General features: G+C 38.7%; 1 protein-coding gene across 13 annotated transcripts in view; it reads left to right on the top strand.

The window, feature by feature from the left end:
• Window positions 1-17,389, top strand: part of EPB41L2 (erythrocyte membrane protein band 4.1 like 2) — a 276,802-nt gene that overhangs the window by 117,974 nt on the left and 141,439 nt on the right. For all 13 annotated transcript variants that reach the window (XM_049900692.1, XM_049900708.1, XM_049900685.1 and 10 more), the window contains 2 exons: window positions 8,312-8,796; window positions 9,533-9,748. In XM_049900692.1, coding sequence (XP_049756649.1) covers window positions 8,326-8,796; window positions 9,533-9,748 — 687 coding nt within the window. In that variant the 5' untranslated portion in view covers window positions 8,312-8,325. The remainder of the gene's footprint in view (window positions 1-8,311; window positions 8,797-9,532; window positions 9,749-17,389) is intronic.

The following is a 17,389-nucleotide window of genomic DNA, read 5'->3' as shown; positions in this document are numbered from 1 at the left end:
TGGCATCCTTAATGATTTCTGCGTGGCCCCTTCACAATATGGCATCTATTTCTGGGAGGGCTCTACTTGCTTATGGAGAGGGCTTTGGCATAGATCTTATGGCATAGATCTTGTTCTTGACCTGATTTTTTTTTTTTATTAAGCTTCAAGTGAACATTTACAAATCCAATCAGTCTGTCACATATAAGTTTACATACATCTTACTCCGTACTCCCACTTGCTCTCTCCCTATTGAGTCAGCCCTTTCAGTCTCTCCTTTCATGACAATTTTGCCGGCTTCCCTCTCTCTCTATCCTCCCATCCCCCCTCCAGACAAGAGTTGCCAACACAATCTCAAGTGTCCACCTGATATAATTAGCTCACTCTTCATCAGCATCTCTCTCCCACCCGCTGCCCAGTCCCTTTCATGTCTGATGAGTTGTCTTCCGGGATGGTTCCTGTCCTGTGCCAACAGAAGGTCTGGGGAGCATGGCCGCCGGGATTCCTCTAGTCTCAGTCAGACCATTAAGTCTGGTCTTTTTGTGAGAATTTGGGGTCTGCATCCCACTGATCTCCTGTTCCCTCAGGAGTTCTCTGCTATGCTCCCTGTCAGGGCAGTCATCGATTGTGGCCGGGCACCAACCAGGATGATGTAGGTCTTTGTTTCATGCGGCCCTTTCTGTCTCTTGGGCTCTTAGTTGTCGTGTGACCTTGGTGTTCTTCATTTTCCTTTGCTCCGGGTGGGTTGAGACCAATTGATGCATCTTAGATGGTCGCTTGTTAGCATTTAAGACCCCAGATGCCACATTTCAAAGTGGGATGCAGAATGTTTTCATAATAGAATTATTTTGCCAATTGACTTAGAAGTCCCCTCAAACCATGTTCCCCAGACCCCCGCCCTTGCTCCGCTGACCTTTGAAGCATTCATTTTATCCCGGATTGACCTGATTTTTAACGAGAGTGGCAGGGGCTAGTTTTTAACAAATAAGATTGTCAGCTCTTTTCTTGCGTTTTAGGAATTACACATTATTGAAAATTATGCCCAGATTTAAATACCTCCTCCCCTGTCTCATATATGAAGAAAGGGAACTCTAAGATCATTTTTGCTTGTTTGCTTCTTACTTAGAGTTACTAGAGTAAAGAATTAATGGTTTAGCTTATTAATATTTACTTGGGTATTAGGTTTTTAAAAATTGAGTATCTGGAAAAAAAAAAAGGAAAAATTTTGGCAACCATTACTCTTCAGCGTGAGGCCCATACAACCTAGTTTCTTGAGGCTTATTTTCTAATGCTTGCCTCAGAATATGCAGAGACTAACATGAGAGTGCTTTTGGCTGCAAGTAACTGAAATCCCTGGCTCAACTGTTTAAACCATAAAGTCAAAAAAAAAAACCCAAACCTGTTGCTGTGGGGTTGATTCTGACTCATAGTGACCGTATAGGACAGAGTAGAACTGCTCCGTAGGGTTTCTAAGGTTGTAATCTTTACAGAACTGCCACATCTTTCTCCATTGGAGCAGCTAGTGGGTTCAAATTACTGACCTTTTGGTTAGCAGCCAAGCTCTTAGCCACTGAGCCACCAGAGCTCCTTGTTTGTCACTTAACAGGAAGCTCAAACATAGGGGTGGGCCTTGTGTGGCATGGTCAGGAGGCTGGTCCTCTGTGACTCTTTTGCTGATGCCCTCTACTTTGTGTCCTTTTGTCCTCAGGCTTTCCTTCCTCATAGATGCAAGATTTCAGCCGCATTTCTAGGAGTCATGTGTACAATGCTCAGAGACAGAAAAGGGGCTTTCTCTTCCTTGTGGTTCTTTTTAGAGGGAGGAATCTTCACCCAGAAGTCCGCCAACAGACTTTTTTGCATGCCTTCTTGGCTATGGGAGGGGCATGATTGTGATTGCCCTAGACCGACAGAACCTACCCCTTGTGACTGAGTTTGGAGCCAGCCTGCACTGTCAAACTTGGAAGAGACTGGAAAGCTGGATAAATTTTGGGTTCTGTTAAAAAGAAGACATGCTCTGAATGTAATTTGATCCCTTCTAGACTATTTTTTGTGTGTGTGTGTGGGTTTAATTTAAACCAGATGTTAGCTAACATCTTAATAGAAATAGTTATGTTCTCTTGTAGGTCCTTTATCCCTTTTAACAACAACAACAAAAATATATAACATTATAAAGGTAACTAGGGTGGGCATCATTGGCTTATTTTAAAAATAAATCTTGTTTATCCTTACGAGTAATAGAGAGAATGGATAATGTAAACTAGCAAATAGAAAATGGAATGTATTTGTACTGTTCGAACACAGGATATGGTATTTTCTAGTCCTTCTGACACTTAAGAAAAATAAACCCATAAGGGAAAGGCTTTACTTGAATCTGCTCTAAGTCTGCTTGTCTTTGTTATTCCTTTTCCCTGTCCAGAAACTTTTTTCCTTTTTCCTCTCCTTCCAGTTCCTCTTCCCCTGCTTTTAAATGCTACATGTATCTGGGAAGGATCACCCGGATATTTGCTAAGTAGAGTTAGGTGACTGCTGAATCATTCCTATGTTTGTCTTACTGTTACCTGTTTTTCTCACATTCAGTGCTTTAAGGGAAGATAGCAGACTAGTATTTTACAAGACCTTCCCTCGGGCTACAGGCTATTTGGGGGAGATGAACATTAACAAGTATTTGTGGATGTTAGCAAGTTGCTCTTCATATCCTCTCTCTGCCCAACCATGACAAGAGGAGATGAAAGCAAGTTTTGTCAGACCTACAGAACAACTGAATTAGATCTGCCCATACATTACTATTATTATTTAATAATATTTTACTATTATTGTTTAAGTTTAATTGTTATTTGTTACACTGTTTTGTTTGTCTTTCTCAAAGTTCAGACGAAAGCCACCCTCTGTCTCCTGACTACCACTTTTGAAGTTTAGAATGGCACACTTTCCCATTTTGTAAATCTTGGGTCCCTAAACAATGGATTGGGCTTTGTTGGTAGAAATCAAAGACCTCATATTGCTCATGGTCTTTACAAAGGGTGGGGGCCGCTAAGCTGGCTGCAGTGCCCACTTTGTTCTTGTGCAGGGATTTTACCAACAGTAAGGGCCCCTGTTTCAGGATCTTAAGGAAACATCTGACCACAAGAATTAACTTGAACCCTTTGCATACAATTCTTTGTATGAGCTTGTGCAGTTGTATATCCATTTTTTGTTTTGTTTTGTTTACTGTAGTACTGTGATTAAGGACCAGTGTTTTAAGTAGCATAATAGTATATGGTAGGTAGTTTAGGCTAGTTAGTGATAGAGACGTACCTTGAAAGTTACCTCCTTTTTTAAACAAAAGGAAAAAAGAATGGCTTTGCATAGCACAGCTCGGTACCCAACCAGTATTGATTCTCTATTGGTAATGGATTTCTGCTTGGTTTAGTGTTAAATGACCCAGGCTTTTTCTCGTGGAGCTGTTACAGTAATGAACACTTTTATCGATGTAGATGGAGCGTGCCAATGCGGTAATTGTGTCAAAATCACATGCTTGCCTAATGAGCTGGCTGTTCACAGCAGTGTTCTTTTTGGTTGATGATGAGTAGAAAGGTTTTTTTGCTTAGTGTGTTATATAACTATACTAATGATGAATTCTCAGTAATTTTAATTGAAGAGCAGTGCAATGTGCATTGCTGGGGTTTGGGAAACCTTAGTTCCGGTTTTGGCTTTACCCGCCTAGCTTTGTGATCTCAGGCAAATCTCCTGGTCTTTGTGAGCCAGTTTCCTTGTTGATAAAATAAAATGAGGGTATTAGATTAGATAATTTAACATTACTCATTCAGTAAATATTTCTCGGTGCTTCTTATTTGCATGCTAGATGCTGGGGACATAGCAACGAATAAAATGAAGATCGTAGTCCTCACGGGGCTTTAATTTTTGTGAGAGTGCTTGCATTCCAGAGTGGGAGTTTCCATTTTAGTGGGAAATAGAGTTAAAGGCTTATCCACGTCTGAAACTCTGAGTTATAAGCACAACAATTATGGTGAGTGGATGTGCTATAATCATGTTTTCTTGATGGTGGTAATTTATTCAGGAAAACCGTCTTGTCAGTAAAGAAGGTAGTGGTTAGTTTTGAGCTCTGTTCTCGTGGAACTATTTTAAGAATATACTTATTTACATAGAATTTTATTTACCCTTATTGTTGAATATTCAGAATCCAATTGGCCGTTTCTGTTGTTTTCTGTCCTATAACTTCCATTTGAGTGATGACACTAACAATCAGCTCTGAGGTTCTTAAAAGTGTTGTCAATACAGTAGTAATCTATGAAGAGTGCTTTGTGAACTTAACTGTATGGTTTAACTATGTTCTTTATCTATGTGTTAGCACCTTCAATTCTGTTGATCAGCTCAGTTGAGATTGCATGGCCAATTAATATCTTCAAATATGATTTTCTTTGTGATGGGAACTCATCTCTAAATGTCTTATTTTTGGGGGGGGGCAGGGTTAATTATAGTAAATCATAAAATACATTCATGTTGTTCTGTACTCATTTTCGGAGACTGGCACGAATCTTCTTTAAGGACTAGGTGGAGGGCTAAGTGATTGATTGGATCATTTGTTGATCATATAACGAAGTTGTGATTGCACTGTGAAATCCATGTGAGGACTTAAAAAAGGGGATGTGTACAGCTGTGTTGTCTTCTAGTGACTTTGACAAGTCATTTAACTTCTGCATTTGTGTTTATTATTTTAAAAATGGGAATAGTATACCCTGTGTTTTGAGGTATAGAAGTTAACATGCATGGTATCTTACACAGTACTGAGTTGTAGCTCTTATAGTTAAAAATCAAACATATATCAATGCTTTTAATATAAGAATGGAAACTTTAGTTTTATGTTTAATTGCTTCTAAAATATTTTAACAGAAAAATCAGCTTTAGTTGATTAGTCCCCAGACTATTTCTCACAGCCGAAGTAATTAAAGAACTGCCAATTATCTTGGTTAGCTTGGACAAGTGTTGACATTTTTGTTATAATTTTACCAAAGGGCATTGATTCAGCTCTTAAATTATAACTAGAGAGAGTACATGTGAAAAATCAGCTTTGGTCAATTTCGTCATTAATGTAAATATTCTTCACTTAAGTGGTACACGAAAAATGGTGCCTTGAAGAAGGAAAAAAGGCTTTCTCTGCGGTGGGGCCAATTTAGGTGTTCCTGGGTCTTACTGGGAAAACCCTTGTGGCATAATGGTTAAGATCTAGGGCTGCTAACCAAAAGGTCGACAGTTCAAATCCACCAGGCGCTCCTTGGAAACCCTATGGGACAGTTCTCCTCTGTCCTTTAGGGTCAGTATGAGTCAGAATCGACTCGACGGCAGTGAGTTTTCTTTTTTTTTTTTTTGTTTGGATCTTATTGGTAGGACATAATTTTGAATTTTAAATGCCCCAAAATGAAAAGTAACATCAGACACGTAGGTATGATAGTTACTTAGCTAGTCCTTCTTCTGCAGCATTGCCCTCAAGGACATTTGAGTCCCCTGATTTTCTCCCTGCCTCACTGTGTAAGTCTTGCCTTCATACCTTTTCCTCTGCCTGACCCTTAAATGTTGGTGGTAATGAGGGCTCTCTTGGACTCTTTGTGCTCAAACTCTGCACACTCCTCGGGTATGTAAGTAACCTTGTGCTTTCAGCTAACACCCATACGATCACAACTCCCAAATCTGTGTCTCTAATGCATATATTGGACCTCCATTTAAGACCTGTGTGTCTAGAGACAAAGTAGACATCCCCACAGACTTCTCAGTTGGATGTATCTAAATTTCATTCTCTCAACCATACCCACTTTTACTCTGACCCTATTTCCATGGATGGTTCTACCATCACCCCAGTCTGTCAGGAGCTGGGACTGTCCCTGAACTTCTTTCTCTTTTTGACTTTCTAAGTCTAGATGCCAAGTCCTGTCCATTAGATTACTGTGTAATCTTTACCATTAGATTCATTTCCTACCCTTTATCTCACTATTTTTGCCATTGTGCAGACCATCACCATCTCATGCCTAATTTATTGCAGCAGCCTCCTAGACATTTTTCTGTTTCAGTCTTTTCTCGTGTCCTGTGTTTTACAGCCAGGTTGGGCTATCTGAAGTGCAAATCTGATACATTACGCCTCTGCTTAAAATGTTTATGTGGTTTTCATTGCCTTTAAACCTCCAAACCCGTCTTAGTGTGATACACAGAACCTTTTGTGTTCTGGTTCTGCCTACTCCTCTTTATCATTACCAATTTACCTTCCTGCTTTACTCCCATTCCCACTCACAAACCTTCACTGCGCTTGTACAGTAAATTATTGTTCAGTACTTGCAGCTTCCGTATATGAGGAATGTTTGAACGTTTCCATGTACCTCCTTATGGCTGGCATGTGCCTCCCACCCTGACTTCTTTGCCTGAAAAATGAGTACTCATCATTTTAAAATCAACTCAAATGTCAACTTCTGCAGGAAGTTTTCCCTGATGATGCCCTTCTCGTAATCTTGGCTTAAGTGTCTGGTATGTGCTTTTTGAGCAACATGCTCTTGACTTAATCTGTGCCCCCAGGCCCTTAGCTCCTTGAAGACTGTCTTTATTCATGTGTCCAGTGCTTAGAGCATTGTAGGGGCCCATTAAATACGGTCTGGCTGACTGACTGAATGTTTTTATGCTTACAAATTACATGTGATTAATATTTTCTCTACTTAGATTTTTATTGTTGAGATATAATTCATATACCATAAAATTCACCCTTTTAAAGTGTGTAACGCAGTGGTATTAGTATATTCACAAGGTTGTACAATCAGTACCACTAATTTCAGAACATTTTCATCCCCCCCAAAAGAAATCCTGTTACTCCTCATTCTCCCCTCGCTCCACCCCATGTAAGTGTTCGTATATGTCAAAACATGAATAATTCTCGAAAACATTATGCTAAGTGAAAAACACCAAACTGAAAGAAGTGAGGCACAAAAGGCCACCTATGGTATGATTCCATTTATATGAAATGTCTGGATTAGATGAAACCAAAGAGGCTGAAAGTAGATTAGAGTTTGCCAGGGGCTAAGGGAGTGGAAGAACGGGGAGAGACTGCTAATAGGTACAGGGCTTCTTTTTGGGATGATGAAAATGTGCTAAAATTAGAGACTGATGATGGTTGTACAACTCTGTGAATACACTAAAAACCACTGAACTGTACATTTTAAGTTGGTGAATTTTATGGTATATGAATTATATCTCAAACTTTAAAAAGCTGTGTTTTATTTTTGACCTGTTCAAGTTTGTACCACATTTAAAGATAGCTGGGAAGTTTCCTGTTGGCCAGGGTGCCAGGACTTTAAGCACTTTTATTGCTGGCAGGAAGGAGCGAGCGGGCGTGAGTCACTGTCTCTGCAGCCCCCGCCTGTTGTCTTTCATGTGGTGCTGCTACTCCATGAAGAATTTCTTTTGTGTAAAATCTGGACAACCACTTATTTTCAGATTTAATTTAAAGTTTGATTTCATTAGTCATGATAGGATCAATAATTATATGTATAGGGTCGCTATGAGTCGGAATCGACTTGATGGCAGTGGGTTTGGTTTTTTGGTTTATCTTCATTTCGTTCATATTAGGGACCCCTGGATATGTTTCTTAAAATCACAAGAAATCATAAGAAAGGTGTATTTGAGGTTGGGTAGAATGGAATTTTGGAATTCCAGAATTGGAATTTTGACTCAAGTTTGAGTACCTTTCTCAAAAGATTAACTTTGGCATTAGAATAGTGATGGCGAATTATAGGATTTAACATTGGAACAAAAAATAGCACATTTTTTCCCCCCAGACTTAATTTTCTTGTTATTAAGCATCCACTGTTTAAAATTTGTTTTTATAATACTTAACATTCTTAGAGATTTTGGGTTTAATGTGCGAAATTGTATCGTGTGTGAAAATGTGTAACATTTTTGTATTACTGAATAGGGGAGACCAAACATAGAGGAAAAAAGTAATTTGCCTTAATAAAATTGGAGTATTTTTCTGTCAATTATTGTTTATAGCTGATTGAAGAAACAAAGTAAATCATTCTTCCTGTAGCCCTTAGTGATTTTAAGTTCAATTTGTAGAGAATCAGAATTAACCCTATTGTGATGCTAGCTTTGGCTCTATGACTCAGATAGAAAATTCTAAAACTTAGATTAACAACCTAGGTTTTCTCCTGTGCTTATGAACCTTTCTCCAGGTATGCTTTCTCTCTGCCATCCCTCTGTCATTCCCCTTCCCACCCTTCCTTTTACTGCTTCTTGCCTTCAAACTCAAATTGAAAAGTTTGTAAAATAGCGTTTTGTGGCTTTGTTTTCTTTACAGGATAAGCTGTGATCATGACTACTGAAGTAGGCTCCGCGTCTGAAGTTAAAAAGGAATCTGACCAGATAGAAGCAGATGCAGCCAAGGAGAAACCTAAAGAAGTAGCAGAAAATCAGCAGAATCAATCATCCGACCCAGAGGAGGAAAAAGGTCCCCAGCCACCTCTTGCAGCTGAAAGCCAAAGTAGTCCACGCCGCCAGAAGAGAGAGAAGGATCCATCTGAGAGCAGGGGTATTTCTCGATTCATACCCCCATGGCTTAAGAAGCAAAAGTCATATAACTTAGTAGTGGCCAAAGATGGAGGAGATAAAAAAGGGCCTACCCAGGCTGTTGTGGAAGAACAGATTATAGATAAAGAGGAGTCTCTTCCGAGAGAAGAGAGGCAGGCCAAGGGCGATGCTGAAGAAACAGCTCAGAGAAAACAACAGGAGATTAAGGCTCAAGTCAAGGAAGAGCAACCTTCAGTAAGCGTTGCTGAGGTGCAGGTATGTTTGGAAAGGGATTGTCTAGAAATGAAAGCGTACTGGCATAACCATATACCAAAAAGGATTTGTTTTGGATTATTTCCAGATTTCTTGTATTGAAATGCCGCTTTGGCTCAGTCTTTCTAGAATATAGGGTTTGGATCTGTCTATTCAGCCTTCTTCTGTTACTCTTTTTTTAATTTCCAAGATAATAAATTAGAAAAATAAGAAAATCCACTCTATATGGAAGCTATAAAAAATTCTTACCTCCTTTCTTTTAAAGTAGATACTTTTACAATCCTGCTGTTTCTTCTTTTAAATAGAATGCCCATTTATACCTCTTTGGTTTGATTCATTGATGTCAGTGAGTAGTAAAAAGTAGATTTGTTTGTGTGCATGTGCGTGCGTTTTGGTTGCCTAAAGAAGTCTAGATTTTGTCATAGTTTGAGATTTTAATTATAAATTTTGTCATTTGAAATGATATTTAAAATGTAGTTGACAGGATGTAGTTTTTTTTAGTCATTTAATGTCAGAGTTACCAAATTGACAAAAAGAGAAATTGACTATAGATTGGGGCAGGGAGGATGTGGGGGACATATCCCTCTTTCAGTGCCTTTTTCTAGCAAAATTTTGAAGTCTTAAAGTCTTAGAGTGGTTATAATATCCCTCACATTTCTTATTGAAGGTCTTCCTTTTAATATGTTGTCTTCTGCAAATTGGTTAACATTGATATGAACTTAATGTTTTTCCTCAATAGCTTGCTAAAGGAGAAAGTAAGGAGAGAGAAGACGAGAAGGAGAAAGAAATTCAGGAAGAAAAACCAGAAGGAGAAGCAGCAAAAAGGGAGACAAAGGAAGTGCAGACCAATGAGCTAAGAGCAGACAAGATCTCCCAAAAAGCCACCAAGAAGACCAAAACTGTCCAGTGCAAAGTGATCCTCCTCGATGGCACCGAATACAGCTGTGACGTGGAGGTGAGACCGGGAGCTGAGTGGAGAGCTATCTTGATGCATGGAATGAAGGCAAAAGTACAGTCTGCTCTTACTTGTGGCATGGCACAATGAGTAGATTTTTGTGTTTTACCAAGTTCCTGTAAGCTAGTTTGTTATAGTTTTACATTTAAAAGAAAACATGAAAGAGGGACATTTCTATTACAAACAGTTATTTCCTGGCCGTTAAGGGTAAGGATAAGCAGTGCTGATTTTCTGCCAACTGGCAGTGGTTAGGTGTACTGATTGATGTCTGTTTTCAATGAGCATTAAGTATTTTGAATATTAACCTTTGGCCGTGAGGTGTTTTACTTGAGAAGAAATGTTAGCACTAGAGTGAAATTTGAGCAGTAAACTTAAACCCAAGAGTTTTATCCTGAGACAGAAAATAGTTTAAAAATGAGATCATTTATTTAATTTCATTCAGTTGCAAAACACCTGTGATTTGCAAAACATACTTCAGTTAGCATTGATGCTGACAGAAGCCAATTGTAATTTTTTTTAGGAGCCCATAGCGACTTATACCTTTATCAATCAAAAGCTTGTTGCTTTTCATGGCAGAAGTACTTTATTTACATAAAAACAGGCCTGTGTAAATAGCTGAGGAGCCCTGGTGGCACAGTGGTTAAAAGCTCTTGACTGCAAACCAAAAGCTTGGTGGTTTGAACTTATTAGGTGCTCCACAGGAGAAAGATGTGGCGGTCTGCTTTCCTAAAGAGTTACAGCCTTGGAAACCTTGTGGGGCAGTTCTGCTCTGTCCTATAGGGTCGCTATGAGTTGATATTTGACTCGATGGCAATAGGTTTTGTTTTGTTTCTGGTTTATACTAATAGCTAATGTTTACTGAAAAACTGTGTGAAGAGCTTTAAATGGATTCTCTCACTTAATACTTACAAGAATCCAATATGAGGTAGGTATTATTATCGGTATTCCCAGTGTTACTGTGAGGAATGTAAGGCTTTGAGGAGTTAAATAATTTGTCCAAGGCTTCATAGCTAATGAGCATTTGAGCCAGCATTCTGGCCCCTACAGTTTGACTGTAGAGCTCATGAATCTGGCCACTGAGCTACATCCAGCTTGCTCATGTAAAATATGGTCTCTAACTAATAGTCTTTTCTTTGGCCTTCTAATCTATTAAAAATTAAAAAACGTTTTTCCCTAATTCCTTGCATTTTGCTTATTAAAAATAGAAGTTACACTTTAACAACAGAGTAAGTATTCAGCTCGGTAAAGTCATCTTATATCTAGTTGAGCAATGTTGTTGTTAGTTCCCAGCATGTCTACCCCCAACTCATGGTGACCCCATGCAGAAGGGAATTGAACCATTGTGATCTATAGGGTTTTCACTGGCTGGTTTTTGAGAAGCAAATCACCAGGCTTTTCTTTCTAGTCTGTCTTAGTCTGGAAGCCATGCTGAAACCTGTTCAGCGTAATAGCAATACCCAAGGCTCCAGTGACGGATGGGTGGTGGCTGTGTATAAGGTGCATTGGCAGGGAATCAAACCCAGGTCTCCCACATGGAAGGCGAGAATTCTGCCACCGAACCACCATTGCCCCCAGTTGAACAATAGTGTATTATGTATTTGAATGCATATTATATTCAAGATGTTGAATAATTCATTGTCCTTGCCTTTATCTTTGTATTAGTAATCTAGCACATTTGAGTTATAATTGTTTTGCTACTTCAGTTGTTCAAAGAAAAATAAAAGAAAGTAAAATGCTATTAAAATACCTAAGTATCCAAGTAATCTTTACTACAATCACATAGTTTTTTCATCTGTAGAATGCCATAGAATGTTCAAATCCCAGAATGTTGTGGAAGTTACAGCGTAGGTTTGGCGATTGTGAGTTAGTGGAAAAAGCACTATCTTTAATATCCCATAAACCAAACCCAATAGTGTCTGATTTAGTTTGTGATGGTGCTACTTTCCAGCTTTTAGCCTTGGGCAAGTCATTAAACTTCCACGTATCAATTTATTTATAAAAATAAGAGGATAACCCTTTTAGCTGATTCGATAGAAGGATTAGATAAAGAGTATAGACTGGAATCAGCTCAGCCAAATTGTTCAATTTTGATACCCAGATGAGGCAGCAGAAAAAAATGCTCAAAAATCACCGAAGATGTGCCCTTTGGTGTGTGTACGTACCTGTGTGTAAGAGCTTACTGCCCACCCACCGTCCACACAGGGGATACTCTGAGTTGTTGGGCTTCCTTCGTTTCACTTCAGGCTACCAAGGTGCTAAGGCTAAATAAATTCCACAGAGTGCTGGAGGTGTGGAGAGCTATATGTACTGAGAGGGAAAAGGGGTTTATAATTTCTACAGTTTTAAAAAAGTATTATTTTATATTTACGGGCCCTCTAAATTTGAGTGACCTGGGTGAAAGCCCTAGTTACCCTGCCCTGGAACCTGGAATAGAATAGGCAGAAGACTTTGGTTTCCCTCCCCTTTCCTTCAAGTCTCTTTTCTTGGGGTTTTAGATAATTTTGAATTTTGGGGGTAAGTTTTTATGTGTCTAAAGAATAGTTTTCTAAATTCACTAATTTTCCAAAACATTTGAAAATGAGCTTTTGTATTTTTCTGATTGCGAGTAAGAGTGGCAAAAGAGGGGTGAAGACCCTTAATTTTTTTTTTTTTCCTTCTTCTTCTTCCTTCTTAACACTCCCCCTGCTGGAGAGAGAGAGAGAAAGCCAGAGGGAGAGGGAGAAGAAAGAAGTGGGGAAGGAGGAGGGGTGGGGAGAGAGAGACAGAGAAAGCATGCGTGTGGGCATGTATGTGTGTTTGTGTATATGTGTCTGTCTGTCTTGGGGGTAAGGGACAATAAGGAAAAAATCACAGTAAGTTAAAAGTAGTAGCCTATTTCTTTAATTCACCAAGAATTGAATTGGCTGGGAAAGCATGTTGTCGTTAGTTGCTGTTGAGTCAATTTTGGGAAAGCATATTTTTATGAACTCCTTTCAGTGTATTAATTTATAACCAGATTGTCTTTTCAGCTAATAAATCATTATTTAATATAGCATGATAAGAATGAACTTTTGAGGACAGTAGTTATTAACTCAGGTTTATTGTTGAATAAACATATTTTTCCCTTTCAAGTACAAAGCAAAAGGGAATTTGAGTAGACTCTCGTGATGTTACTGTATAGCAGATTTTATTTTCCAACAGTTCATTTGCATTTTAGTCACTGTATTTCTGACTATAGGCCATAGTTCAACAATATCATGGGATTACTTACATGATTTGACAGATGAAGAAATTGAAGCCTATAGAGGCTGAGCAAAGGACTTAAGGTCACAGAGCAAGCTATCATCAAACTTGGTTCTCAAAATCTAGATTCCCTAACTTCTAGAATAGGTAGGAAAAAGAATGGATGTGTGGCCAAACATAGTGATACTGAATGATGTTCAGGGAATCATTCTATTTTTTCCTTATTGTCCCTTACCCCGGAGACAACAATACCATCATAGCTATTATAACAATGTGGAAGTTATAAGTTGCATTCCCTATTAATTAATTTCCATTTTATCCAAGTCCCCTTCCCATTTGGTTCTCTGGTTGCTTGCTTATTCTCGTTAGTATGGTTCTGTTACTTGTTACTCATCAGACCTCCTGTTATTTCCTCTTTAGTGGTGGAGCCCAGAGGATAGCTGTCATGTGGTGTGAGCGGTCTCATGTTTCCTGATTCCAGTACTGATCTTAGACAGATTGGGTGATATGCTGATGCTGCTTATCTGTGGTTTTGTAGCTCTATACAGGAAATCAGTGTCTGAGGACTGTTTGCAGAAGTATGTTATATGAAACTGGCTATTAACGAACTTGCATGTGCTCAAGGAAGATGAATACAACATGGGAATTAAAAACATTTTTGGTTTGGGAGATGAGATTTATTTCTGTCTGTTTACTGTCATTAAGGATTGTATTATTTCTATCATGCTTTTCAGATGAGTATAGTTTTCATTTCTTTTCTTCCTGTATGTATACATGTCTAATTTTCAATGAGACCTTTAGATTATAGCATGCCCACTGAAGAGGGCATAATTGTCTTCATTTAGGTCACCTAAAACGGTAGAGGGGAGCCACTGAAGCGTGGCCTTTATAGGAAGACATGAAGAGAAAGATGGCTTATTGGGGCCTTATAGGGCAGGATGAGGCTCTGAAAGTCTTCAAGTGTCAGGATGAGAAAATTAAAGCTGATTCATAGAACAAAAAGATGCTAGGAAGTAATGGACCAGAGCTTATAAAGTCACTGGTGTACAAGACCTAGTGAAGTGGAGAATACTGTTTAGATTTTGGAATAGGATAGATAGCTGAGTATAATAATTTCAGGGGGACTTCTTTATTCACTGCATTGGTTAAGGTGCACATCAATGGTCTTTATAGATATAGTTTTGTATGATGTGGTTCGAGCATTGGGAAAGTTAGGCAGTTACTTGTTTAGTGTACCTATCAGTACCTTTGGTCAACAGAAGCACCCTTTTGAAATTGTAATGTACATGTTGCAGTATTAATAGAGTAATGTTTTTAAATTAAGAAACATAATTCTTGGGGATATTTTTTGTTTGTTTGGTGTCCTAACATCATCTCTGCTTCCCAGAGTACCCCTAAATAAATAAATACACACATCCCTCCACCCCTCCACCCCTCCCCCCTCCCCCCTCCCTCCCTACGACTCCACTTTTTATGGCCCCTTGTTGCCCCATGCTTCTTCTTGTGGGCCATCCGAGCCTATTCTTTCTGCTCCTGAAGCTCAGGAATTAGATTTAGATGAAGAAGGCTGAACAGGGAACAAAGCTAGCCTTGTTTTTGAGAGGCAATTGTCATCTTTAACGTCTGTGTTTTTTTGAGGAATGAGTATATGTTAATATTAAGTGAGTAAAAAAATGCCTCACTCACAAAATCTGCTGTGATTTCCAGAAGCTGGAAATAATAAATGAGCATAGCTGTTAGGTAACAGGACATTTTAAAAGAATGACTGTAGGTAAGTTTAAAAAACAACGTGAAAAAAAAAAATAGCTTGACTTTAATTAATGTTTTTTGGCTTATGTAAAAATAGGTTTACTGCCAAGCAATGCATTAATTTTGATCCAAGGCCTAGTGTGACTTTGTGCATTTGTTTTAAATTCTTAAGTTGAGCTACCCCATAGGACAGAGTAGAGCTGCCTCACAGGGTTTCCAAAGAGCGGCTGCTGGATTTGAACTGCTAACCTTTTGGTTAGCATCTGCGCTTTTAACCACTGTGCCACTAGGGCTCCTTTTCATTGTAGTGAGTGAAAATTACAGTTTACATCTTATACTAGTTTATCTTGATATTGAAATCTCAACCATATTTTGAAAAAACCCTTTACTTTGAGGATTATTGTGTATTTTTAATGAAGAAGCTTTATATTTCTAGTCTCTGATGTGTTGATTTATATTTTATTAAGATATTTGAATGATATGTGACAAACTCCTTTGGTACGAGTTTACTTGTGAACAATTTTAAGGAGTCTTTGGGATTCTGGATGCTTGCCCTAGGGATTTAGCCCCAGGATTCCTGAGATGTCGCTGTAATGTCTCTGCAAAGGTCATTTACAACTCAGTGTGTTGAAACAACAGGGCTCTTTCCTGTAAGGAAAAATACAGTAAGGCTTAGTGGAAGCCATGGATATAAAGTCAGGAGATGTATGTTTACTTTTCTTTTGACTCTTTGAGTGTCTTGGGGAAGTCACTTCCTCTCTTTTCTTCTATTCTCAGATTGCAGAGTAAGAATGAAAATATTTGTTTCCTTTATTTCTAGGATTGAGCTGGTATTACCACAGCTGATAAGTCTGTATATATATTTTTTAAAGTCTGAAAATAAATGTGAAAGTTCCAGCGAGACCTTGGAAGGATGAGTGAATGTGCTTTCTGAAGTAGAGTTGCTCACATTTTCCTCTGGCATCTGAAAGTTGTTCCCACGTGTTGATTTTGTCTGAGAATTGAGGGCATTGTTTCTGCCCACACAGGAATGTCAGTACCATTTTTTCTTAGTGCTGTGAATAAGGCTATCAGAATGTAGGCTGTCCTCGTCAGTGTTCTTCTGATAAAAAGTATTTATCGGAAAGTAGAATATGTCACGGTCTTCTTGCTTTTCTTGTGTAGAGTACTGATCTCAGAAATTCAATTTCATATTGTTATTTTCAAGCATGTTTTATTTTACTTTTTTGTTAATAACTACTTTCACCTTTCAGGGCTGGTCTTTCAGATGTCTAGTACTAACCTTGTAAGATTTACTAGTTAAGTAGCTTCAACTATCTACATATTTATAAAGGAGTTCAAAGTGTGACATCGTATACAATCCCATATCTCTTGTATTGTGTGTTGAACAGCTGTTTAACTCTTGCATTGTTGTTTGATTTTTTCTCATGCTTGTATTGTTACATCACCTGGATTGTTCTTTGAGAAAAAGAATTCCCTTCTCTCTCTCCTTAGGGCATTAATGTAGAACTTTGCCTGTAGTAGTACTACACAGTTCTAGTCTGACACACATGGGGTCGCTGTGACTTAGAACCAACATGATGGCAACCGGGTCTGGCTTGCTACTCCCAGAAAGTGATTGTTGATTTATTTCCCTCTACCTTCTTGTACATTTGTAACATTTTCATCCACATTATCTAAGTTAAATGATGGCATTCATTTGTTCATGCTCCTAACTCTTCTTCTCTGTCCCCTCCACTTTGAAAAGAAAAATTTACATATGTATTTCTATGTATATAAAAAAATCCCCTCCTTAGTTGATTTCTATTTAGAAGTTTCACAGTCTAGAGAGGAATGCAGACTCCCAGAAGCGTAAGAGTTCTCACTTACATTGCAGCTTTGGCAGGCATCATCAGGTCAGATTGCTTGCTGGCTAGGAGTAGGCTGAGGTTGGGAAGCAGAATATGTACCCCATTCCCTGCGTCTTTCCTTTAATTATGTCTCCATTTCTCTTGAGCAAACTAAAGTATGCTAGTCTTTATTGCTCAGCACTCAAGAAATTCTAACACATGCTTTCTCCTCTCTGTCTTTCTCACTTTGGGTTTCAGAATCTGGGTATTGTCTTTTTTTGCCCCTGTATCAAAGTGTTGAAAGCAACTTCTAACTGTGAGCAACCGTCTTGACATCCTTTTTAAGGCAACATCCATCTCTTATTGACCCTTTCTCAAGCATGCTGCCATGTAAGCTAATGGCATGGTGATTTACCACTTAGTAAGTTTTCCCTCTAACCAGAGGGTGGTGGTAGAATAGGAACCAGATCTTTGAATTCTTTTTCTGTTTTTTTTTTTTTTTTTTATAATAACTTTTATTAAGCTTCAAGTGAACGTTTACAAATCCAATCAGTCTGTCACATATAAGTTTACATACATCTCACTCCCTACTCCCACTTACTCTCCCCGTCTTGAGTCAGCCCTTTCAGTCTCTCCTTTCTTGACAATTTTGCCGGCTTCCCTCTCTCTCTATCCTCCCATCCCCCCTCCAGACAAGAGTTGCCAACACAATCTCAAGTGTACACCTGATATAATTAGCTCACTCTTCATCAGCGTCTCTCTCCCACCCGCTGACCAGTCCCTTTCATGTCTGATGAGTTGTCTTCAGGGATGGTTCCCGTCCTGTGTCAACAGAAGGTCT

The sequence above is a fragment of the Elephas maximus genome, chromosome 1 (assembly GCF_024166365.1).
Source record: "Elephas maximus indicus isolate mEleMax1 chromosome 1, mEleMax1 primary haplotype, whole genome shotgun sequence".
In the NCBI taxonomy this organism is placed as follows: Eukaryota; Metazoa; Chordata; class Mammalia; order Proboscidea; family Elephantidae; genus Elephas; species Elephas maximus.
Note: the sequence above shows the minus strand (reverse complement) of the source record. Positions and strands in the feature narration are given on the sequence as shown.